Below are 24,969 nucleotides of genomic sequence, written 5' to 3'. Positions count from 1 at the left end.
AAAGACAGGAAGGGCAGAGAAAGGCCACACAGTAACTGAGAACAAAAACATCATTTACATTGATTTTGGTCAGATACACTAGGATTTGCTGTACTATGTTAATGCTCATTCAAATAAAGTAAATTTCAAATCCACTCCAAAACCACAGTATGAGCTACTGTGGAATCAACTTATAATAACAACCCATTTAAAATACAGAAGATTGTGGGAAATCATTTTAGAACCAGACAGTGAAGTAGCATGAATTTCATGAAAAGCCTGACATTTCATTATCAAACTACTAATCATCTTAAAATATTAATGTTGTCAGACAAAGAACTTTTCATCTTCGAGACTTTAAAAATCACAGTTTTGATCTCATTGCTTCTCAGAAACACCACAGAACAGACACTGAGTTACTTTATTGGTGTGAAAGGAGAATAATCATAAAGAGGCTGAAGTTAAGAGGGTTTAGTGGTTGGCAAACTTCCACAAATAAGCCACTGATTCTTTTGGCTGCATTCATGCACAAAAGGCTGCAACCCAGAGTACTCCCTCTGAGTTAAGGCAAAAAACGTTGAGCTCCAGAAAACACAAGCTGGTAAAACCCCTAGCTGACACTTAAGTGAATCCCTACTTAAGACCATAGCAGGAATGGAAAAGAGATGAGATACAGTAGTAAAACCTCCCAAAAAGAGACACTTAACTTCATGCCTCCTTGAATCCAATTAATTCCCCAAACTGAACTTCAGGTCTCAAACAACTGTGTAGGACACTCAAGTCTGTAAAAGTCTCATCATATACAGGGTTTCAGGAACTTCTACTTATAATGAAAGCTTAAATAAATCAAGGAGAAACAGTTGGAGAAGAAACAGGTCTGTAAGACTGTGAGGAATGAGTAATAAGCTTGTTAAGGAATACCAACGATAGACAAGGACAACCAAAAAAAGGTAGCATAAAATGAAACTTTAGGCAGAGGAAGATCCAATGACAGGCCACACATGTAAGGCAACAGAACAAACACTTTTTTACACCCACCCTCATCTCAATTCCTAGACAAGGTCTTGTCTAGGGTATCTGTTCTACCTGGTTGCAGCACAGCAGCAAGCAGCGCGTGAAGATAAGCACTGAACTGAGCCCTGATCCACTCATCTCCTCCTTCCCATCCAGTGCCATCAAGGAAAACATCATCTCTGTTCTCAGTTACATGCTTCACCAAGTAATCTGCAAATCTTAGGTCAGCCGTTGTAGGGTTCAGGATCTTACGGAGCTCTGGATCATGGATTTGTACATGAGCATCTTCTATCTGTATGAAATAATTCCAAGGGTAAAAATTCATCTAAATAAAACTGCTCAAATGTACTACTACATATTGCTACTGACAAGCAGCTACCTAAATCTGAATGCAACAGTCTCAAGAAATATCAAAAAGAAATCCTGAGTGAAAAGTTCTCAGTGTCAGCTACTACTCTGACACAACCAGAACCTCATCATCAACCAGGCAGAGTTAAAAGCTGCGCATTTGAAAGGATTTGGCAAGAGAAAATTGGTGTTCAAGTGCGTTTTCTAAGAGGCTCTTTTGGACTTTCACTTCAATTTATGAAGTTCACTACCAATATGTAGCTATCTTAGGCTGATTATATAGCTGTACACGCTTACTAGAACAGAGTGCTTTCTGAGACACTGTTTTTAACATGTCAATTATATCACGAGGAAGTCATCATTAACATGCTTTATTCTCCAACTGTATGTTTCTCAGCTGAAAGCACTCATTTTTGAAGACCTTAATCCAAAGCCATGAAAAAGATGAAAAAGCTTGTGACATGACAAGTAAAATTACACCTTAATTACAGCTTAAAGCTTTGTCCTACCCCAAAAACTGATGCAAATGGAATACGCTTCTGCATTTAAGAATTTATTTCATGGAGAAGTAATTAAAAATTTCAGTGATGAACCCAAAACTATACATTCAAAATGCAACCTCTTTTTCCCCTCCCTTCCAGTCCACAAAGTTCAAATGCAAAGATTCATACTTCCACAATTGCGTCACTCAGGTGTTTTTGCTGACGGAACAGGATGTTGGTGGCTCCCGCAACAAAGCCGCGGACTGTTACATCCGACAGGAGATGATGCTGCTGCAGCGCCATGTATGGCAAGCAAAGGTATCCCTAAAGCAACAGAGATGTTAGAGGATTAACATAAGCCCCCTCTCCTCTAAAAAACAAAACAAAACACTGTATTCAGAGTTTTGTCCCTACCAAAAGTTAGCACGTTTCACACAGAATGAACAACACTGGTTACTCTGGTTACTACAATTTCAGTTGCAGTTATTTGTTGTTTTGCTGTGTTTTATCTGCAAAGCAAAAGAACCAAACTCTACATAAACTGGGAGTTCCAAGAGGTTGTGTTGCCTTCCAGCGTCAGGACTGAAATACAATGTGAATTCACAAAAATCAAGTGTTTATAAGGTAACAGAATAAGTAATACGCATCAATAGTGAGTTCTCAGGGCAGTTCAGAGACAGTGAGTCAGCAGAGATGAAGATGCATCTCTCCATTTGCACACCATGAGGTCTTTTGACCTGCCTCAAGTTTACAATGCAGGAGAGCTAGAAAAATACAGGACTGATATCCACATTTGGTAGATGGACATTTCCAAGTTCTAGAGATAGCAATCACTTTCTTATGAGCATATGCATGCTTTAAAAGAGAGTAGTACAGAAAGCAATGCACTGTGCTCCTCAAACACTCCATGCTTACATTAATCTAGCATCCCACACTCCAATCAAAAAAAAAAACCAACACAAAACCGCAACACATTTTGAAAGGAGTATCATAAGGCTTTGAGGTAAGGTATTTGATGAGCACTGAGAAACAGCAGTACTTATTGTAATTTTAGTTTTAAATATAGGAACAGCATAACAGTAAGACTAATACTCAAGCCTAATTCCAGCTGTTCATTTGCATAAAGCACACCACAGTTCATTCACTAGCAGAAGCCCAGAAAAGCAAATGGCATACTGGAAAGAAACAAAGAGCACATGTACTTTATTTATCACACAGTGCATAGTAATTGGACACATATGGAAGAAAGGAGCACTATTCCCTTTTGTCATATTGAACACAGGCATGGCTTTCCAGATGACAAGCACTTATTGGCTGAAAGCAAAAGCAGCCTGTGTCAAAGGAACAACAGTGCTTTGAGATGGAATCACCAACCTTAAATAGAAAAAAAAAACAAAACAGAAAAACACAGCTTAAGCTGGTAAAGGAAGGGCTAATTGTTGGATATGTAAGTAGCAAAGTGTTGAAAATGTCACTATTTTAAAGATCAAGTGTAATTTCCCCAAACTCCCATTTCTCTGTAGATCTAACAATGTTTATTTCTGTGCCCTTGTTCTTTTTTTTTTTTTTATTTTAAATAAAAAAATTGAAATGAGTTTTAGTTCTTACAGAACTGCTACTGAAGAAACAAGTATCACAACCTATTTTTCCCTATGCTCTGGTGCATTTGGATATGTTATTGCATCATCTGGCAAAGTTTCCTCCTATTCAAATTTGTTTTGAATGAGATGAGAGCTCCAAAAGAGATTCAAGCGTTTCAGTAAGTGGTTAAACTATAACTTATAATCATATTTTTCTGGTAATTTTGAGATGTAGAGCCACTTCTAAACAGAAGTCACTTCTGTGACTTCTTTAGAGCCACTTCTAAACAGAATTACTCTGAATGAACTCAGATGAGAAGTGCCTCTGTGAAATAGAAGGTAAACCGACAACTTCTTTAAGGTCATTTACTTTTCCATTTTATGAGCTTAGTAGCAAGCTAAGTTTGCACACTTAGGCCTCTTTATCAATTATTTGATTCTTGCTTTCAATCTCGTTCTTCAACAGGCCTAAACTAAATACAAATTACAGGCTATTCTTTTGATTAGACAGACCATGAAGACAAACACCAGACTGTACATCTGTGCTAAAAAACTATTTCTAACAGTGACAGGGAAGATGACGTTTGAGCCGCTCACTCGGACCCATTTAGTGTACTCTTTCCAACGAAAGGTATTTCAAGAAGCTCAAATATCATTGTCAAATACAACATTCTGCAATAAGCATCTACAAAGGAAGAAATGCCACTTTGAACCTCACAACCTCCAGGAAATAGATCTGAATCTTCTGCTTTCTGGGCAAGTGCTCACCTAAAGGGTTATTACATTAAAAAAAAAAAAATAAAAAAAAGGTATCATATCACCTCTTTTGCTGACAAAGCCTTCTTTAAAAGGGAGGCATTTTCTCCATTTTATACAGAGAACCAGCTCTGGTAGATACATTGCTTGTTATTGAACAATGCCCATCAAAGCCTGTACAGGAACTCTGGGATACGTGGAGTTCAGTTAGGCATTTTTTAGTAAAAGCTTGAAGCTGAGCAGCTCAGCACTATGCACGGGGAAAAAGTCACAGACAACCAGGTAGTGTTATATAAGACAGGGGGGAAAAATATATATACATGAGAGAAGAAAAACGGGCTTAGATGGGAGCTAAGACAGCTTTCAGAAACTTAGTTTGGATTAAGGTATTTAAATACTTAAGTGCTCTGATCTTGACCCATTCAGATTAGATCAACAATTCTTCAGAGTAAAAGAAAACAGCAGTTACTGATAGATACCGTTCATTAACCATGCTGGGTCTAGAGGTTACCATCACACAGAACTGCAAACAGTACAGAAGTATATGTACGAAAGGGAAATGTATGTGCATGTGTGCATACCCCTCAGACACACAAGAGCTCTTTCCATCTGCCTACAAACACAGTCACTTGTCAGAGGCCGTACTTACGTGTTTTATAGTACCCTACTGTCCATTTGGAGCTGGGTAACCAAAATTATTAGCCACTTCTGAAAAACAGAAGTCTTTATGAGTTACCTGGTATTATAAACAACCTGTTTACCTTTGTAAAAATAGCCAACGGCATACCATACTGGTCCTCTTCCAACCCAGATACGAGTCCTGGAACAAGCACCGCGTGTCCTGAATTTGCCTGGGGCTGCACAGTGATTGGAAGGGTTTCTGGACTCCTGCATTCACTTGGCAGACTTTCAGCCTGTTCTGATGCTGCATTTTCGCATACTCCTTCTTTCAAATTAGACTCCTCCAAAATGCTGGGATCTAAGGTCTCCCATTCACTTTCAGAGGACTCTGGAGAAGTGCGGGAAGGAACTTTCAAGTGCTGCACAGTACCATTGGAGGACTGAGCTCCGTTGCAAATCTTCTCTGACTGGGAGAAAGGCACGTTTGTGTTTTGACCTCCCAGCGAATGGTTTCCTGCCATCTTCCTGCCTCCCTTGCCCACTCCCAAGTTTGTAGCAGCAGCAGACACAGAGTCATCTAACCGTGGTGTAATTTCTTGCAAGACAGCATCCTCCGATATGCTCTTTCTTGGTCTATACTGTGAGCAGTCAGTAAGACCATGTTCAATCATACCTGGAAAGTGACCGGACCCATGGAAATTAGCATTTCAATATAAAATTAAATAATTTTTTGTTGAAGAAAATGAAGAAAAGTGCCCTTGTATGCATAGTGGAAATAATGTATTTTACAATAGTAGTTGAAAAAACAACCAACCAACCTTTCTCCCCAAAAGAAGCAACCCCAACTTTTTGCTTTGAGAAGACTGGTTACGAGTTAAGAATTAGTAAGAATTAGTTAAGGGGTTGTCTGTTTTGTTTTCAGACGCACATGTAGAAGGAATTTTTGATTTTTAAGGAACTTGCAGGAATGTATAACTAATTCAGAGTCCCATTTATGTTACTCACAGGCAGTACAGAAGATCCAGTAGCTCCAATAGGTAATCCACAGAGTGCATATAATGTTAGGATACATGCCCACAATACATGCACATGCATACAAGTTAAGACATTTTTCAGTCAATTTATCAATGTAACTATTGCTGCATAAGTTGTTCCCACAAGAAACACTACAGGCAACTTTTTAATATGGTTTCTGGTGGTAACTGAGAAGTCCAAATTTCTCTCCTTACCAGGAAATAGCGACAAGACCGTCATCAGAGCTCCCACCAATCTATTTACTGGAGAAATATAAAACAGCACCTGGGAAGGCAAGAAGGAAAAAACAGGAGAAGAGAGCAAGAGAGGAGAAGGGAAGTAGGGAGGAAAATAAAAATTAAAATAAAAAATTACACTTAAGTATGACAAAGAACAGCTGCAAACTGGTCAAAGAATTTATTTATTTTAAAAAGGGAGTCTGCTCACCCACAAAAGCTCTTACAACTGTTCATATTTAATATTTAAATATGTATAGTGTTTTTTTATACTACAAAATACATGTTATATATATGTGCCTGTGTGCATAATATGTATCACTAGTCATTCAGTCAAGATTTTTTTTGATTGAATGCTTTTTTGGATCCAGCATGTGGATTGGATCAATTTTACAAGAAAGGAAAAATCCGACTAAACAACTGAGAAGAAGTTATTCCCAGCACTCTGCATCAGTTGTTGTTAATTTGTAGTACATTAAAGTGTCTCTGTTATAAATCAAAGAGACCAAATAATCTCCATTCCAGAATTCTGACAAAAATCTACACTGGAAAAAAAATCCCTTCTAAGAAAATATATTAAAGATACGCAGATAAGCAGAAAGCAGGATAAACGCAGCATACATTATTAGAGATATTTTCCTATGATAAAAAAATGAGTTTATGGAAACAGAAAACATGATTGTTTTTCCATGTTATGCCTTAAGTGCTTTACTGAAGGTAGTACCAATCTCCTTAATTAAATTACAGAGACTGGGAAGAGTAAATTAGTGAAGAATTCAAATGGGGGATGTAAAAGGCTAGCAGTGAAAGAAGAAACACAAGGCTGACTGAATGGTACTACTGAAGTTCCTCCAAGGGAGGAACAAAAAAAAAAAAAAAAGGGAAGAATAAACAAATGGGTCTTGCTTAATAATGACATTTTTACACTTTCAGTGAAAAAGGAGAACAAGTAAAGCAAACATATAAGCATTGGAAGGAATTTGCAGGCCAGTTTTGTAGGTACATAATGAAATTAAAAGTGCAAGTTTGTGGACTTAGCATTAATAAAAGACTTCTGCTGTAAGCTCAGAAGTCACTTCAGAAGTGACTGATGAGTAACTTAAGATGCACGTGCACATCTACAAGCTACTGATTGATGGAACAAATTAAAAGACCTGTGCAGTCCTAAACACATACCAAATGTCAATGGTCCCTCAGCTGGAAACAGATTACGTGTATTACCCTGTACAACCATTTCTCTCCACCCTCCGTGTTCAAGAGAGGTGAACTCAAATTCCAACAACCACAGAAAAAAGCATGATGCGAAGAACAAGCAGATCAGCTGCGGAAAGAATTTCTGCTGATACCAGTAGGAATGAAGTCTAAATTCTTTTAAGATGCTGGTCAGTCCAAAAAATACGGGATGCGATAGCAGGGAACAGGACCTCCACAATACCTCTTGTACTTTTAGATTCTCACATACCATGTATTCCTCGTTATTTCTGTAAGCTTAAAAGTAGGTTTTGCTAAGTCTATAAAGAAGTACTTTGTTTTCAAGAAACCTATTCAAAATTTAGCTTTTAGTTCGGGTTGGACTGCTTACTTAAGCCAAGCACTTTCGTGTATTTGTTCCACCAAGCAGTCCCCCTGCCATCTTTCCATCTGCATGGGTGCACGCTTTCTTACTTCTCCTACGTTATATGGCCTACAACATTTACATCAGCAAACTGTGTGGTCCTGGCAGCAGAAAAATCAAACAATCACCATCTGGAAGTAGTCTTCCAGCCTCATAACAGCTGAGAGGTGAAAAAAAAAAATCCCTTTAGTCTGTGTAAAAGCATCAACTAAATTGCTAGGGATTAAAGAAAATCAGTCTGTGGCAGTGAGGCATTTTTCAGCTCAAGGAAAATTGGCATTACTTGATTACTTGTGGCTTCTTGCGTATTATATTTAAGGTCTTTGAACGTACAGATTTCCACAGTTATTCTTGAACCTTAATATCTGCCAGAAAACAGGCAGCAACAGAAAACCCAAACTCTTCCTTTTGAACTTGGAAGTGTTGTCTTGCTGTTGGAGCTTAGGGACGAAAGAAAAAAACAACAACCCCCACAAAAATCTCACAGGTTTATTCAGTAAGTATCCACTTATTTTCAAAACAATTTCATGTTTGAGTCACATGAACATGCTTGGGAAAGCCTCCCTCCTCTGCTCTTTCCGTGCATTTATGACTTGTTGCTTAAGCTTCAGAAAATAGCTCAGTAGAACTGATTTTCAAATCAGAAAATTGTAGCTCAGTGAAGTATTTTGCTTATGTATGCCCAAGTTCTGAACTGTCACAAAATAACAGCTTAAGCTTTTAAACAGATCAATAGAGAAGCTGAGTTTCTTCAGTGGGTTCACTGAAAAAAAAGTGAAATTTGGAGAACTGAAAGTAAAATTTAAAGAACAAGACAAAAAAAAATCTTCATAAATGTCTGGGAATTGATACATGTTCTTATCACTGAAAGTTCGTCTTCTGTTAATACCCCAAGACAAGAAAACAAATGTGTGTACTATTTCAGATCTGCTTGTACATTTTGTAGATTACACTTAACTTGCTAAAGTGGCATCGTTTCTGAGGCAGCAAGAGACCCCAAAGAAAACACTGAGCGCAGAATTCAACAGTTTATAGCAATACATGCTCTGACTTTACTCAGCATGACGTGACAAAAATGACTCCTCACTGTCCGTGCAATTCAGGTTTGAAAGACACTCCTTGCACTAGTTTTTTTTGGTATGCCTATTTAAAGGCCTGAATCAAAAATTCTACTTAGCGAAATCTGTAAAGCTGTGTGCTCTTTTTTAGGTCTCAACACTTCCATCTCCTCCTTCACATAAATACCTATTTACACTCTGTGTTTCCCTTCTTATCTTTATAATACGTTAAGTTACTCTGCTCACATTTAATATTTTACTTCACAGATACTAAGAGTATGGATATAACAATAGCAGAGGCAAATTTATACATAAACACACAACAGTTGCTTCGAACATATTTTCCTAATTTACTCTTGTATGCAAAATTGCTGGTACAACTCCAGATACTTTAGTTTAATTTAACTTTATTTTTCACCGGTACATTCCACATGTTTTCAAAAAGATATTTATTTTTAAAAGATATTCAACTACATTTCCAATTCAACTATCTGCTTCAGATAAAAATTATACCTTTTTCTCTAGAAGAATCAATTTAAAAAGGATCAAGACCTGGAAAAAAAAAAAAACACAAAGGAAAAACATGGTAAATGAAGCTGTACCATTTACCAAAATTACTGTGCAAGCTTAATACTGTTCAAAATTTCATGTTATTCACTTCCTAACTATCAAATGATCAGATATATCTGACCAGTCAATGAGTATCAGAACACTGTTTTTCTCCACCTGAGCACTCTTTAAAATGGCATCTGAGAAGCACAAACAGGAATTGTAATTTGAATCATATAAGGTTTATGAAGAAAGAACATACTGTATCATTCCAGAATTTTAAAGAGCAGTAAATCACATAAACACAGAAGAGTTACTTCACAGAATCACAGCAATTAATTGAGCCATATACCAAGAATAGCATTCACTTTATCTAATTTTAGACATCTACAGACAAGACATCTAGATCAGAGGTGGCTGTCTAGGCTTTTTATACCCAAGGAAAAAAAAAAGGCATTTTGGGGCATGACTTGAAGACATCTAAAGAGAAACAAGAGTCTACTAAGAATGCACAAATTAACCACTAAATCCAGAATCTCATGTTTGTTTCCTTGATGCTTCTCAGTTAAAGATTTTAAATGCTATTTTTAACTTAGCTACAAACTCCATTTCAACAGTTATTAACAAAAAAGAGGGGTTCAATTACTTTCAGGATGTGTGGTGCCAGGAGATGCAAAAATTACACGGTAACAGGAAAAACGCTCCAAGTGCCTGCAATGACTTTAACAGTATTCTTCCATCACATTCATTCGACAAGGAACAGGAAATAGAAACAAGACCATAATTGAGATACCACTTTGGGACATAACTAAAGAAGTGTAACAGAAACCTAAAACTCTCCCGGAAATACAGAAGACGGACAAAACTTCTCAGTCTGGAACTTACTTTTACTGAATGTCTGTAGGTGGAAGGGGAAGAAAAATCAGGAGGCTGTAAGCAGAAATACTTAGGGAACAAACTTCTTACTTCTAGCTCAGGTATGTCTAGACACGTTTATTTTTCATTCCCTCACAAAGCATTTTACTCTCAAAATAAGTGCTCTATTTTTAAATTTTATAAATCTAGCAGAGAAAGCCTACCTTGTGTCTAAAATGAAGAACAAGATCCCGAGGAGACAGACCTGGGATACCAAAGAGACAGCAATTATTCCAGTTCCATGGCTAATAAAGATATTAACTTTACTTTTTGTCACCATTTTGTGGGGGGAGAGGATACACTCATTATGCATTCTACATGAATGTGGTTATTTAATAGCAGAACTCATACCACATTCTCTCCTTTGTGCAGGATCAGTAACAAAATGAACAGTCACAATGAGCTGCTACTGTTGGCTGCAATGCAGTGTTATAGAAACACTGAAGTAAATCCTACGTTGTATATTCAGAAAACACAGGTAAGAGTCAGAATCAAATAGAAGCTTTCCCAAATAACAAGCAGACAAAACGTCAAGTACTCCAAAACATTATCTAAAAAAATTAAGTACCGTGTCTCAAAAGCAGATGAGCAGTTACTTGTCAGACTGTCAGGTCAAGACACAACTCACAACTAACGTCCATTATGAAAGCAAAACTGCCTTTATTTGACATTTATTTAAATCCATTAACAAAGAAAAGCATAACAGAATACTGTGCAGGCACACTGACCTTTATGCTTAATCTGTTAATGCACATAAGCAAATTAGCTCAGGAAGGGAATATGTTGATTAGGGTAACATTATCTCTGCTACTTGTACAGGAAAACCACTTACCAAGATAAACTTGTGACCCTTCTAGTGAAGTCCCTCCCAAGGAACTATTCATATGATCATAAAGTTCCTGGAAAAATTAAAAAAAGAAGCCAAACAAACAAACAAAATGGAAGTTATTAGTCATTCTGGCACAAAATCCAGAATAAAAAAAATCTTATTCAAGTCTTACTCCAGAAAGAACGTCAAATATTATTAATGGAGTCAATGGAGACACAGGCTGACTGTCATGCTTGTTCTTGTATTTCAATACAAATCAGAAAGTTGAGGGTCATGTTGTTCCTGTAATTTATTACAGGAGCTGAATAGCCGAATAACCTATGAAAACAATATCCGAGCAAACCACTAGTTCAAAACGCTGAAGTTTTTAGCCATGTACTTTAGGCCTTGCTCAACATGGGCAGTATTTAAAAGTTACCTTTAGAATTGAAATTTGCGAGAAGTCTTTCTCCTCAAAATACGCGTGGGTAATGAGCTGCAGCTTTGCCTGAAGTAACCCATACAACGGCTTGAAAGAAAAACAAACAAAAGTAAGTGAAAAAAAAATGTAGTCCACTTGTTTAGAACTTAAGTTTTCTCCAATTCGCATCCTACAATACAGTCAACTACTACACACAGTTTATCGGGGGGGGAGCATGGAAGGATCCAACTCCTTAGTTGCAACATCTTTCTCCTGTGCTCGTTTTAAATAACTATTTTATTTCCATTTGCACATACTATACCATCACTGAGCGTATTTCTGGAAAAGTACTTTCCTGCTTTATATATTGCTTATGCAGCTGTAATAGTAGCTTTTTCTTCACCTCTAATTGCAGAAAGAACTTTTATGCTCTGCCTGGAGAGTGGTAGCTTTTGCTAAGTAGAAGTACAAGGTGGGCCCTCAAAACAAAAGTATATCTGTGACTATCTTTCACAGTTGTCAACAGCCACCCCCTTCAGTTATAACAATGATCTAACCCTGAAATCATATATATAAATATACATATTAAAGGAAGAATTAGTAGCACTTAATCAGCAGAAGTGCAAACAGATATCCCAGTCCCTGACAACAGGCAGCCACTTTTATAATTTCTCTTACAAGGGGGTACCAATTCAAGGCAGCTCATTCAAATGCCAAAGCCTTCTGATGAAATTTTACTTCACCATTTTGTTATCCTCTGCAATGATTTAAAAAATCATATGTTTAGAGCTGGAAGTTCCAAACAAGAATATGGGAACCAAACGATTTTACTATGGTATTTAGAAGTGTTTTGAGAGTTAATCAAACATTCTTACCAGCTGACTGAGAACACAGACACTTTTCTGCACTGTTTCTCGTGTGATGTCTGCTTGCCGTACTTTTAATGCCTAAGAAATAGAAGTATTAGAGTATTATTACCCCCACGCAACTTCAAGAAGAACTCTTTCCCCGGTCTAGTTGACATATAGCCCCTTTTTTAAACAAAATCCTAAAACTGACTGCCTTCAGCAGTGGAATATCCGAATGACGTAACAGTGTCTTTACCTTTTACAAACGGTCAAAGCACTGACTTGTCAGAGTTGTGATCTCATCCCACTGTGCACAGCACAGATGCCAACACAGCTGTGATGATAGGCAGAGGACTGCTTAAAAGACACTAAATAAACAGCCCTAGAATAGCCCAGCAGTAGCCCTGGAAAAGGCAATGGCATTTTTAACTCAGGGTAATGTAACAGAACAGAAGCAGCCACAGTACACCACTTAACTCTTCTCTAATATTATCAGTGAAAATGGATCAGGCTGAAAAGTCTGTCAGTCAGGCCTGGAAGCAGTTTGCTCTACACTCAATACTTTTCTTTGAGCCATCCATAAAATAAAAGAGGTAGAACAAACTCCATTCTCAGCCAGACCAAATGGTCCTAGTACTCAACAGCACAACTATAAAGGGTGAGGGCAGAAATACAGCCAAGTGATTCACTCAACCGCACAAAACAGCAAGTGTGCGGACTGCAGCCCACACATCAGAAAGCCAGATGGAAAGAGCGCTGGAGCTGTTATATGAAACACACATTGTTTTATATTCTACTTGTTCCAAGGGGTTCAATTTAAACATCTAATTTATCTAAATCAGTTAGCAAACAGTATAAACTGGAATCAAGAACACAAAAAAGCCAAGTTTAAAATAATTGTATAGTTAAATAGAGCAAGACTTCAATCACAGAATACAGTGAGGACTGGCTGTAAAGACAGCGAGTGAACTCAAATCAACGTGGATTATGGTCAAAAGAAACAGAACTAAAATCTGCACATGGAAAATGTCTCCTATAGCATAAAGAGAAACTTCAAATGTAATCAAGGTGCACTTGAGACAGAGTACAAAATTTGCATCTTCTGAATGCAAGACTCATTCAGAGCTCAAAGCCACATGACATTCCAGGTTCTTGGCATTTCACTGGAAAAGGAGTGCTTTTGTTGTTTTAAAGAAATCTGTAGTAACACAATTGTAATTACATAGGTAATATTACTGCTGCTGCTTTTGAAAATGTGGGTACACTTCAGTAGTTCAAACACATCTTTCTTCAAAGTGTGATCAGATATATAGCTCTCTTACCAGTTTTTCCAGCTTCCTGCTAAAAGTTCAGTATCAGTAAGCAGTTACAGATCTGCATATCTGCAGTGAAATTATTCAGATTGGAAAGTTACCTTTGCTTCAATCTGCCTATAGCAAGAGACACCATATACTGTAGTTCGATCCCCACATCTTGGTGGTAAATGGAAAAACACAGTATCTATGGAAAAAAAAAAAAGTTTCGTAAGTCACTGTGAAGTGCTCATTATCTTTGTTCTCAGCATCACTTATTTATAAAAGGGTTACTGCTGAATATACTGGTACATGCATTTTCTGAGATTTCAAAAAAAAGGAAAAAAGTTATCTATAAAGCTATGCCTACACCCAAATTAGAGTTTCTAAATAGCACAATTCTTCGTGTAAGAAGCTCCAGCTGTGCTAATATGGATATTCTGACAACAGCCTCACCTTTAGCCTAAGCTTCTTTATCAGCCCACTGACAGATGTTCAGAAGCAGATATTAACAGCACAGATGCACCACTGAAACCAACAGGTATGCTGCTTTTCCAATTAGGTATGTAAGAGCAAAGGCAGGGCACTGTAAGACAGGACCCACAGAACTGGTGGGACTGGGTGGCACAGCAGGCATGTGATGACATCAGGAAGCTGATTTTTTTTTCTTTCTATCTTCATTGCAATTACGGAAGACACATACAGCTGAAAGGTTAGAGCTGCTGACACCCCTAACCCTGCCAAGGTAGATATTCATGTACAGCACCACCATAGTAGCAAAAATGATTTGTGAACTCTAGCCTCACATAAATTTGTTTCCCCTGGGCAAGTGTGACATAAACAAAAAAAAAAATCCCTGTAAAATATGGCACAAGTGAGCGTTACAGCTTGAGATATATATACATACACACTTGCTTCTAGTGACAAAAAATGTCGCTACGTCATAATTAAAAATACACATTATGATTGTTTGCCTTTCAAAATGTAGAATTAAATCTTTTTGAAGGAAATAAAAACATTTTACCCAGTCTGTAGTAAATGCAGAATAAACGATCACACGTGCATTGGAAAGAAGGGTTATATATGAAAAAATACTCCCTTGAATAAGTATAATTGCATTATGGAGCTCACATGGAGTCTTACTAAAACTTTAATACATTTCTTGCAGCACGCCATGCTCATTGCAAAAATATAACTGCCAGTGGGAGTTAATTGAAAACTCAGAAGGAAAGAGAGTTATTAACAATTATGTTTACTGCAATTTTACCTGAATCATATTTGCCAATTTCAAGTTCATGTGTATCCTTGCCTACAAAACACCAGGCTTTACAACGATTTTGTTGTCACCTCTGTTTTTCTTCCCCTTACCAAAACCCACACATTGATAAAGTTTTAGTGCAACAATGAAACTGGCCCAAGTTGAGCATTAACTTGGACAGTGCTGTGCAAAGAGGGAACAGGTAAGTGAGGCTACATACAATTTTCCTGGTTTTGAACACAGCCTACTGCTCATTACATACTTAGCAATGCAGAAGAAGAACAAAAATCATGACTCAGAGCAGAGTCAGAGATACTCCTGTTGCTGCTGGGAAGGAGATTCTTTTGATATGAGGCCTCCTTTTCCAAAGGCCTCTGGAAGCTGTAGGATTAGAAAGCTAACTAAATCAAGTTAAAAAAAAAAAACAAAACAATATTAAAAGTAACATTAAAGGGTCTGTTATTTTGCTGTTTTAAGTGACTTCCTTGTTTGCTGTTGTGGAGAAAGAATATGGAAACAACAAGCAAATAAGTGTCAAAGCGATGAACTAACTGCTGTCAAATAAACAAATAAATACAATAATAAACAAATAATGCAATAAAACTGAAAAAAAAAAAAAAAAAAAAAGGAAAAAAAAAAACACCTGCAGTGACCTTGCTGGTAACTACATGGTGAAAGAGATGTTTTATCTTTCTATTCTGCTGACAAATCCACTGAAGGTTCTGCCTTTTATATTTGCTAGTTTTCAAAATATGCCTTGCTACAGACAATGAACGGCTTGTAGGTCCTTCTAAGAATCACTGAATGTTAGCAGAAATAAAAAAAAATAAATAATGAGCAGATACATTAGAAAGCTGAATTTTAGAATTTCAATCTTCCCTTAGCTCAAAACTGGATTAGATTTTACTCGAGGGCTAATTCCTGACTCAGGTGGCTTCTTTACGGAAAGCTGGTAGCCTTGTTTTGTGTTAGGACTACACACAACTGACAAGTAACCTTTAAACTGAATTTTTGACGTCTGATTTATTGACGTAGAAGATAAAATTTTATGTTTCTTCAGAATTTAAAGAGAAAAATCGATCATATTTATCAATCATTTTGCACCGTAAACAAGTAGTGCAAGAAATCTAATACCAAAAAGAATAGTTGATGAACTGTCCAGATATTTGCATTTTTATTTGCCTGCAGTAGAAGCAGGTAGGAGGCTTTTGCACATGCAACTTCCTCTCAAATTTCTTACCTTCCTGGTAGTTGTGAGCGCCATCTGGCAAGGCAAGAAATGGCAAGTATTTCCACTCCTCTGGTAAGCCATGGCTGTCATGCCCTTCTCCAGGCATTAGAGGAGGGTAGGAGAATTCAACCTAAACAAACAAACCGAACAAAATAGGAAGCAAAGAGAGAACAGATTACTGTTACCAAACAAGCAAGCCTCTGTAGTTCAGCCTGGCATTTTTTCTCTTTAGCAATGGCATGAAACAGCTTTTCTTCCTACTAGCATTCCTCCTCTTCCTTCCAAGCACCCTTGGACTGACTCATGTGCAGTCTAACTGACAGGCCTGGGGCAGATTTGGCTCCCACAGCTCTCTATCCAGCCCAGTGCCTTTTCCTCAGGAGAAATACAGAGCAGATGTTCAAGCAGAAGATGTCACCCCAGCAGCTGCCTACCTTCTCCCCTCTGCACACAGCCAGCAGCGCAAGGCTGCACCTGCGGTACCAGCAGAGGTCATTGCTGGGGTGCACACGTTCTCAGATCAGATCTGGCTTCTCGCCGCCCCAAGTGCTCATGGCTAGGCAATGCTCTAGCACATGCAAGCCTGTGTTTTACACTAGTGGATACTGAATTAACCTCAAAAGCTATACCGACAGCAAAAGACTGTTTTTAAATATTTTTACGCCCTTGACTGTAATCATGCAGCAAGTTCTATGCATTTACTACAAGCACATCTTTTTTCTTTCCAAGAAATCCTGCCTCTCAATTTCACCTTTCAGTTGTCTACCTTTTACCTTGTTTTCTCAGAAATTCTCTGTTACTTGCACCATAATATTTATCTGCCACAGATCCTGAAAACCAGCATCTTCACTATCATCCTTTCATTTTCTTTCCCTCTAGGTAAACTTCTGGGTTTCCAGACACTTTCAACAAGTCTCTTTTTCCAGACATACATTTCTTAAATCACTGAACACAAGTTGAGGCACAAATTTATCAGAAGAAACTGCAGCAGGATACAACTCCTCTTGGAAGACATTTGGCTAAAAACTAGTTGGCTCTAGAATGCATAAGTAGAAATTTTTAACTAATAGGAAATAAAAAGCATGCCAAGACAAACACACAAAATCTTAACATTGGATGATGATATTATTATTATTATTTATTTATTTATTATGATTTATGAATAGCGTATAGGATGCGGGTACTGAAGAAATGGGAAACAAACCAAGAAAAGTGAAATTTTTCACCTTACCACACGGTGTCACTCTTTCTACAATCGTTGCCAACTGGCTCCCGTGTCCTTTTGACAGCATGAAATTAGCTGAAAAACTACTTTCTCCCGTTTGATCTAGCTCGCAGCATGCTGTCATCACCTCAGGTGCTATCAGGTACTCCCAGCAGCGGGGATTTCTGCAGGCTCTGACAGCTCCAAACTGAACAGGCATTAATGAGACCAGCGATAACCTTGGTTTACATCAGTCTGCTGCTTCTGCGTTTTAATGGAGTGATTTCTATATTAACGTGGGTATAGGTGAGAGGGGATCACAAGACTCAGACAAAGTGTATTTAAGATCGCTTAAGCACCTTTAAATTGTCTATTTTATATAGAGATGTTATGATAGATCTTGTTTCTATGATGTACTGCTCCTCCCCCTCCCCAAAAGGACCCACATAGGGAGTACCCCCTTCGTAAGGAGGGATCCCATCTGTGTAGTTTAGCAGCTTGCAGAAGCACTGCTTCTTGCCACAGAGGCTGAGAGGGTGCAAGAAGCAGAGGCAGATGGCTGTAAGAAGAAAAATGACAATCCGACAACAAAGACGGTACCCTGGAGAACTTCTTTCTACCAGCTTCAGAGTTCCCAGTGGGTTCATTTCAAAGCTGTTAAGTCAAACTTTTTCGCTAGTAGTCACTGCAGGTGGGATTCATGTCATCTAACTACATATCAAACAGCAAGAACTCCAAGCCAGCTTTCCTAAGCGCTCCACACAAAGAAAACAGACACCTGCTGAGGGTGATTCATCTGATCTGTTTCTTTCCATCAGCTCCAAAGAGAGATGGCTCAGACTTAGAGGTCTAACTTGCAGATGACCGAATTAATGCAGATGAAAATCACCCTAACTCTTCCTTATCACCCAGACATCCTGCTTGATTTCTATAGCTCAATTTACAGAACGGCATCAGCTCAGGTTAGGATTTTTTATTTTATTATGCATTAAAATCACACAAATCAGTTCTACCACTTCTGAATTTTTGAACTGAAACCTCACTAAAATGCTTTCTCAGCCTGTGCGTGTAAACTGCTTGATACAGAATTTGTAGCTACAGCGACTACACAAAACCCAGAACAGTTATTTTTCATCACTTCTTCCACTTTAAACCCAAGAACAACCATGGTGGGGGTGGGACAGGACCACAGAAGGGACCTTTCTCACAGTTCTTTCCTCCCTTCACGGAATGAAGACAGATGAGCTCATTTTTCATTTAATTAAAACAGCAAAGCTCTAGCTAAATCTACCTACAGGTATATGCATAAACAAGCACTCAATTTCCCTGGTTGGCATCAATACATAGATGCATTACAAGATTTGCCTGCAAATAAGAGAAAAAGTCTCTGTAATAAAGCTCTGTATTCAATAGGCACAAATACATACGCGAGTTTTTTGAGTTGATGGCCTGAGAAGATTTTACAGGCTTTTATCCCCTCAAGTGAATTGAAAAAGTCTCCTCAAAGTTAAATTTGTATAAAAATTTGAACTCCTCAGAGACTTCAGAAGAAGCAATATAAAACATGAACCCAAATCTCTACTCATTTCTTCACTCTTCCAAGTGTCAGGGGTCTTCATTACAGCTGGAAATATTGATTATGCCTGCCAGGGGGTTTTGATGGCAATGCTTTCCGCCTGCTCCAATTGTCATCTTCTGTATGCAGACTGCCAATGATGGATTTCAGAACAAAAATCAATACATTATACTGTGTCATGATTGAGTGGAGAAATAAATAACTGCACTAAGCAAAGTATTTCAGCTTCTGTGGATTACCAAGCTAAAATAAAATACAAGAAAAACCTAACCTGAAGGACAATCAAGTTTCTGGAAGTGACATTTGTATCTTTCTATAATTCTGCTACCTTAATTAACCTTTTCTATGTAGTTTGTATTGTATCTAACAGTTTGGATGCAAATAGATGATCTTTTCTTGTTTGGGGAACACAGAAGAAAAAAAAAAGACTAGGCAATCTGTTTTGGTTCCCCCTCTTTAAATTCACTACATATTCACTATCTCGCATTATTCATGGAAATAATAGATAAGCGCAGGGAAGGCAAATTGTATTTCTGTTCTTATGTTTAGAAACTAAGATGAGTTTTTCTTTGAACAAATGCACTGATATCGTCTTGTACTAGATTATGAGTACACAGTCAGAAGAGAGGCTAAAATTTGAGTGTGATAAAAGAGGAATTTCCAAAACATAACCACACGTCCACCTGTTACACTCAGACATTAGCAAGGTAGCCTCCGCTGGTTTTCAGTGAACTTTATATTCAAGTCAGGTTGTTTTCCCTCCCTGCAAAGAGTGTTAAGTGTTAGCAATAACAGCATGAGTTATATCTTCAGTGAACATTAACCAGCAATAACTCAAAGCGCTGGTAAGTCACCACAAACTGCAGACTTCCCATGCTCTCCAGTCAGACTGCTGTTCCATGTTTGGGCCGCTCTATTTACAAGGTAACCCTTCCTACTCACTGCCACAATACGTGTTCCCCTCTTCAAAGGAGACATTTTGAAAGATCTCTCTTGGGGCTACAAATGAGAAAATCCTGATCCCTAATAAGTTTTCACGTTGTATGAGTCAGCAACGTGCTCTTGTGGCCAAGAAGGCCAAGGGTATCCTGGGACTGGAGCAGCTGTTGTACAAGGACAGGCTGAGAGAGCTGGGCCTGTTCAGCCTGGAAAAGAGAAGGCTGAGGGGAGACCTCATCAATGTGTACAAGTATCTGAGGGAAGAGTGTGAAGAGGGATGGAGCCGGTCTCTTTTTAGTAGTGCCCAGCGACAGGACGAGAGGCAAAAGGCACAAACTGAAGAACAGGTGGTTCTGGCTCAATACGAGGGAGCACGTCTTTACTGTGAGGGTGACAGAGCACTGGCACAGGTTGCCCAGAGAGGTTGTGGAGTCTCGTTCTATGGAAATACTCAAAACCCGCCTGGATGCCATCCTGCACAATGTTCTGTAGGTGATCCTGCTCAGCAGGGGCATTGGACCAGATAATCTTCAGAGGTCCCTTCCAACCTCGGCCATTCTGTGGTTCTGCCAAGTTTTTCCATTACTTCAAGAGGGAGAAGATTTAAGTTCATATCTCCACAAAAATCTGAAATATTTTAAACGGTAGTGCGAAATGAAAAAATGCAACGAAAACTAAACGAAAAAATGCTTTTGCTGAGTTGCAGAACTTAAATTTACAGTGAGTGAACCTACTCCATTCTAGGAAAAAAATTGCTTTGATGATCTCTCCATTGCTTGTACTGCGTCAACAGGTAGAACAATTGTTTCATACGAAGAGAAGGAGACTGGCAAAAAGACTAATTACAGTCATAAATAATTTCAATTCATGTCTAGGACTGCAGCTCTTCAGATCTCACTTAAGCAGAAAAAGAGCAAGAAAAGTAAAAGGATGTTGAATATTGAGGATACTGCTAACCAGGAGTGACAAAAACAAACAAAACCAACCACACACAACAAAACAACAAATTAAAATGACACATGAGAATTGATCCCTCGTTTCAAATAAGCCAGTATTTGAAAGCTGGTATTTTTGAAGGAAGTTTTTCTGATATCTTAGTCCTAGCACAGACAGAAACAGAGAAAACCAGTACACCAATGATTTTATCTGAGGCACCGTAACAACGGCACCATTCAGCCAAATGAAACTCTAAGCACATAGTTTGTCTTGCAGCATTGAGAACAACTTAAATCACAATTTAGCCAGATTTAAATGACATATTTTCCTCATATGTATGACAGAACCAACAGATCAGGATCTACAGGTCAATTAGACAACCTGTAAAACAATACCACCTATGCTGTAATATTAAAATAGAGATATAATGACCTCTAACAACATTTTCATGTATTTATGTATACACACATATTAAAAGAGTATTTTACACACACACATGAAAAAAGCGAAGGGCAATCAATGTATCAGAAAGAGATAGGGCACTGTATTTTCTATCCTTCCAGTTCCTAAAACTTCTTCATGTTCCCCCATCACAAAGCTATAGAGCAACACAAGCGCCAAGTACACCACTTGCAGCGCTACATGTGCACAAGAAAACTATCAATGGTTGCTTCAAAAACTAACTAGGTTAGTACAATTTTTACTATAAGGTTCTTGAAACATAGAATAAACAGAAAAAAATAAAATGTAAACCTGAGTACTCATGCTCCTACCAAGAGAGGTGCATAGTATTACTGCAGCCATTTCAGCCTTGGGGACTTTCTAGGGAGCTCTGTGTCCTCAAGAAAAGTCTTTGTGGTCTTACAGAAAATAAGCTACAATTCATACAGGATGACCTCTTAAGCTGATCATGGAATCACAGTATCTCCCGAGTTGGAAGGGACCTATAAGGATCATTGAGTTCAATTCAACTGGCTCCACACAGGACCACCCCAAAATAAAGAAGCATTTGGACAACACTCTCACACACAGGGTTTGAACTCTGGCAGCTCAGTGCTGTGCCCACAGCCCTGGGGAGATTGTCCCAGTGCCCAACCACCCTCTGGGTGCAGACCCTTTCCCTAACCCCCAGCCCGACCCTCCCTTGTCCCAGCTCCATGCCATTCCCTCGGGTCCTGTTGCTGTCCCCAGAGAGCAGAGCTCAGCGCCTGCCCCTCCAACCCAGCACTTGCTCCTGTTAAACTTCATATTGTTGGTGACGAGCACAAGGTACCCCAGAAGGCAGCTCCCTTACAGCTGTGTGTTACCATTTGGTTTCAGTATTCCTCAGCTACCTCTGCCCAGTGGAGCAGCTGCTTTACAGCAGGGTCAGCAGCAGCCAGTTTTCCATCCACACAACCTGCTGCACCCATCGACTCTGGGAGGATGTCCCCAGCTCCACAGGCTGGTGGCAATTCCTCCCTCCCACCACACAAGACCCCGATGTGCATCCCTTCCTCAGCTCTGCTGCATGCCCTGGTTCCCAGTGGGAAAACGGGGGCACCAGTCCTGTTGGCATGCTTCAAAGCACACGTACTCTGCCGTGTAGAAGCAGACACTGCATCTAATTCATATGGCACACGCTGCTGAAACCACGCTATCCAGGTGAGCGATCAGCCTGTCGTATGAGCCAACAAGCATTTGGGGTCTTTACCACAGGACGTCTGATGGGCGCTGAACAGCTCTTGGTTAACTTGCTCGTTACTTATGAGTTTCGGCACTCAACTTAAACCTGAGTGTGGACAAATTCAGCTCCTCAGCAAGCACAAGGCTGAGGAGGTACAGGAACACTGCAAACACCACGAAGCACAGAACATGCCTCTGCTCTAGGGAATCCTAAAACCAGGCAGCCCCGTACCCCATTCCCCAGCATATTATAGCAGGCAAATAACTTGCTTTCAGTTTTTGTACGCACAACTTTGAGAGAGCTTTTACAAGCAACACGCCTGCCTAGGCATAACACTTTGGCTCCACATACACACTGTGAGATGGATTACCAAAATTATACCCAAACCACAAAATACGGCAGTATTAGGACAGGGAACTATTATGTCTGTATAAAAATCACATTATCAACCTTGTAAAAGTGCCGAGAGGCCAAGCTCTTATTATTTAAAAGCATTGTGAAACAGACACAAGGTGCCACAGAGGTAGGGAAACACACCGTTTGCCAATTTAGCATTCGCTCACTTATTCCACAGAGAAGCCAAGATTCCTGGCAGAGTGCACTTACATAACTGGCGGGATGTCGTGACATCTACAGAGAACTGACAGATCGGAAGATGAAAGCTGATGATGACGACGATGGCAGGTGTTATATAAATGCCAAGAAGTATTTAGGAACCTCCTCAACTCACATCAGGGCAACTATGGAGAAAATACTCAGTACAGAGCCCTTGGACGAAACGCTTTATCTGCTGGGTGGGACTTCAAAGAAACAATTGCAAGAATATCGAAGCACAGATCTCTTTAAAGCTTGAAAAAATTAAGCAAAGAAACAAACAAACAAAAAATAAACCCCACCATATCCAGGAATTTTTCTCGAACACCACAAAATACTAAATATGTGGATTATATAGGCATGCAAAGAGTGGAAACCCACCATTAATACTATATAAGAGATTAGAATCTGTGGCACTGTTTACAGAAGTGAAGCGTCAGATACCAATTAGAGTGTACTCAGCAATGCATTGTGTACTTAAAATGATTAACATCCCATGCAAATTTGAGTAGCCTTTCTAATAAAAGCTAAAATCTTCTGTTAGAATTTCCATGTGTTGAAAATAAACTCACCTATATACTTCCATTTAATGTTCAAAAGGTTATAGGCTAAATTTCATACCTGATTCTATCGCAATTAACACCAGTAAGAGATGGCATGCTTGTGACACTCCCTTAAGTGTTTAAATATTATTATTACAAGCCAGGAGCAGAAACAAAGGAGTTGTGTTTGTGTTTACAGGTTATCGTCAATAGAGTTGGGAACAAAACCCTTTGAGTAGATTCCAGCCTAGATCCTTTTCCAGGTATTTTTTCTGTTGTTCCTTTAAAAGGCTCTTATTTAATCACTAGAGAAGATTACCTATTGCATAGTATCTGCCTACTGCACTGCCCCCCACCCCGAAACAAAAGACACGAGGACTTTAAAGACAGGGCATACACTGCACTTACACTGTTAAGACAGCATCAAGCAAATCTATCAGGCACAGCACAGTAACTGCTGGGTTGGAAAGATCAAAAAAGAAAAAAGAAGCAATTCTCCAATGAAGCAGAGTTTTGGAAGAAAGGCAGCAGACAAACCGAGACAGGTTAGAAGCATTCCCTTCACTGAGGAACAGAAAGATGTGCCCAGAAATGCTGTATGTGGAACCTATTTGGAAGGCTGACTTCAGTGCTTCCTTTCCCCTTTGGAAACGTGCTACAACAGAGGATGCAAAAACCTGAAAATACAGGCAGTGCTCCAAGCAGTTCATAGAAACAGTAGGCTTAACTTGCTCATGCCTTAGACAACTCCTAATTCTGCAAACAAACTCAAGTGTAACTTGTAAAACTCTGATTGAAGATAATCTCCTCAGCTCTCAGCTGCTCTCCAGGTACAAATAAAATAGGCCATGTGCACTGGTGATCAGGCTGTTGTAAGTGCCAATTTCTGCAGATCTCAACAAGAATCGCTTGGTCGCCTGCTTGCAGGGCTTGCAGGGCAAGCAGGCGATCAGGCCCAGTCAGCATGGGTTTATGAAAGGCAGGTCCTACTTGATGAACCTGATCTCCTTCTATGACAAAGTGACGCGCTGGGTGGACGAGGGAAAGGCTGTGGATGTGGTCTACCTTGACTTCAGCAAGGCTTTTGACACCGTCTCCCACAGCATTCTCCTCAAGAAATTGGCTGCTCTTGACTTGGACTGGTGCACGCTTCGTTGGGTTAGAAACTGGCTGGATAGCTGGGCCCAAAGAGTCGTGGTGAATGGAGTCAAGTCCAGTTGGAGGCCAGTCACTAGTGGCGTCCCCCAGGACTCGGTGCTGGGGCTGGTCCTCTTTAATATCTTCACTGATGATCTGGACAAGGCATTGAGTGCACCCTCAGTAAGTTGCAGATGACACCAAGCTAGGTGCGTGTGTCGATCTGCTTGAGGGTAGGAAGGCTCTGCAGGAGGATCTGGATAGGCTGCACCGATGGGCTGAGGTCAACTGCATGAAGTTCAACAAGGCCAAGTGCCGGGTCCTGCACCTGGGGCGCAATAACCCCAAGC

General features: G+C 39.3%; 1 protein-coding gene across 3 annotated transcripts in view; it reads right to left on the bottom strand.

Annotated features, from left to right (window-relative positions):
- Positions 1-24,969, bottom strand: part of AVL9 (AVL9 cell migration associated) — a 42,351-nt gene that overhangs the window by 8,955 nt on the left and 8,427 nt on the right. For 2 of the 3 annotated variants that reach the window (XM_032180782.1, XM_032180784.1), the window contains 12 exons: positions 16,035-16,155; positions 13,659-13,744; positions 12,272-12,343; positions 11,415-11,504; positions 11,000-11,066; positions 10,332-10,372; positions 9,217-9,255; positions 6,010-6,079; positions 4,921-5,453; positions 2,013-2,147; positions 1,057-1,285; positions 1,018-1,023 (listed from right to left, as the gene is read on the bottom strand). In XM_032180782.1, coding sequence (XP_032036673.1) covers positions 1,018-1,023; positions 1,057-1,285; positions 2,013-2,147; positions 4,921-5,453; positions 6,010-6,079; positions 9,217-9,255; positions 10,332-10,372; positions 11,000-11,066; positions 11,415-11,504; positions 12,272-12,343; positions 13,659-13,744; positions 16,035-16,155 — 1,489 coding nt within the window. The remainder of the gene's footprint in view (positions 1-1,017; positions 1,024-1,056; positions 1,286-2,012; positions 2,148-4,920; positions 5,454-6,009; positions 6,080-9,216; positions 9,256-10,331; positions 10,373-10,999; positions 11,067-11,414; positions 11,505-12,271; positions 12,344-13,658; positions 13,745-16,034; positions 16,156-24,969) is intronic. The other variant, XM_032180783.1, reaches the window with a different exon arrangement.

Source organism: Aythya fuligula, chromosome 2 (genome assembly GCF_009819795.1).
Source record: "Aythya fuligula isolate bAytFul2 chromosome 2, bAytFul2.pri, whole genome shotgun sequence".
NCBI lineage: Eukaryota > Metazoa > Chordata > Aves > Anseriformes > Anatidae > Aythya > Aythya fuligula.
This window is presented reverse-complemented; position numbering and strand designations above follow the sequence as displayed.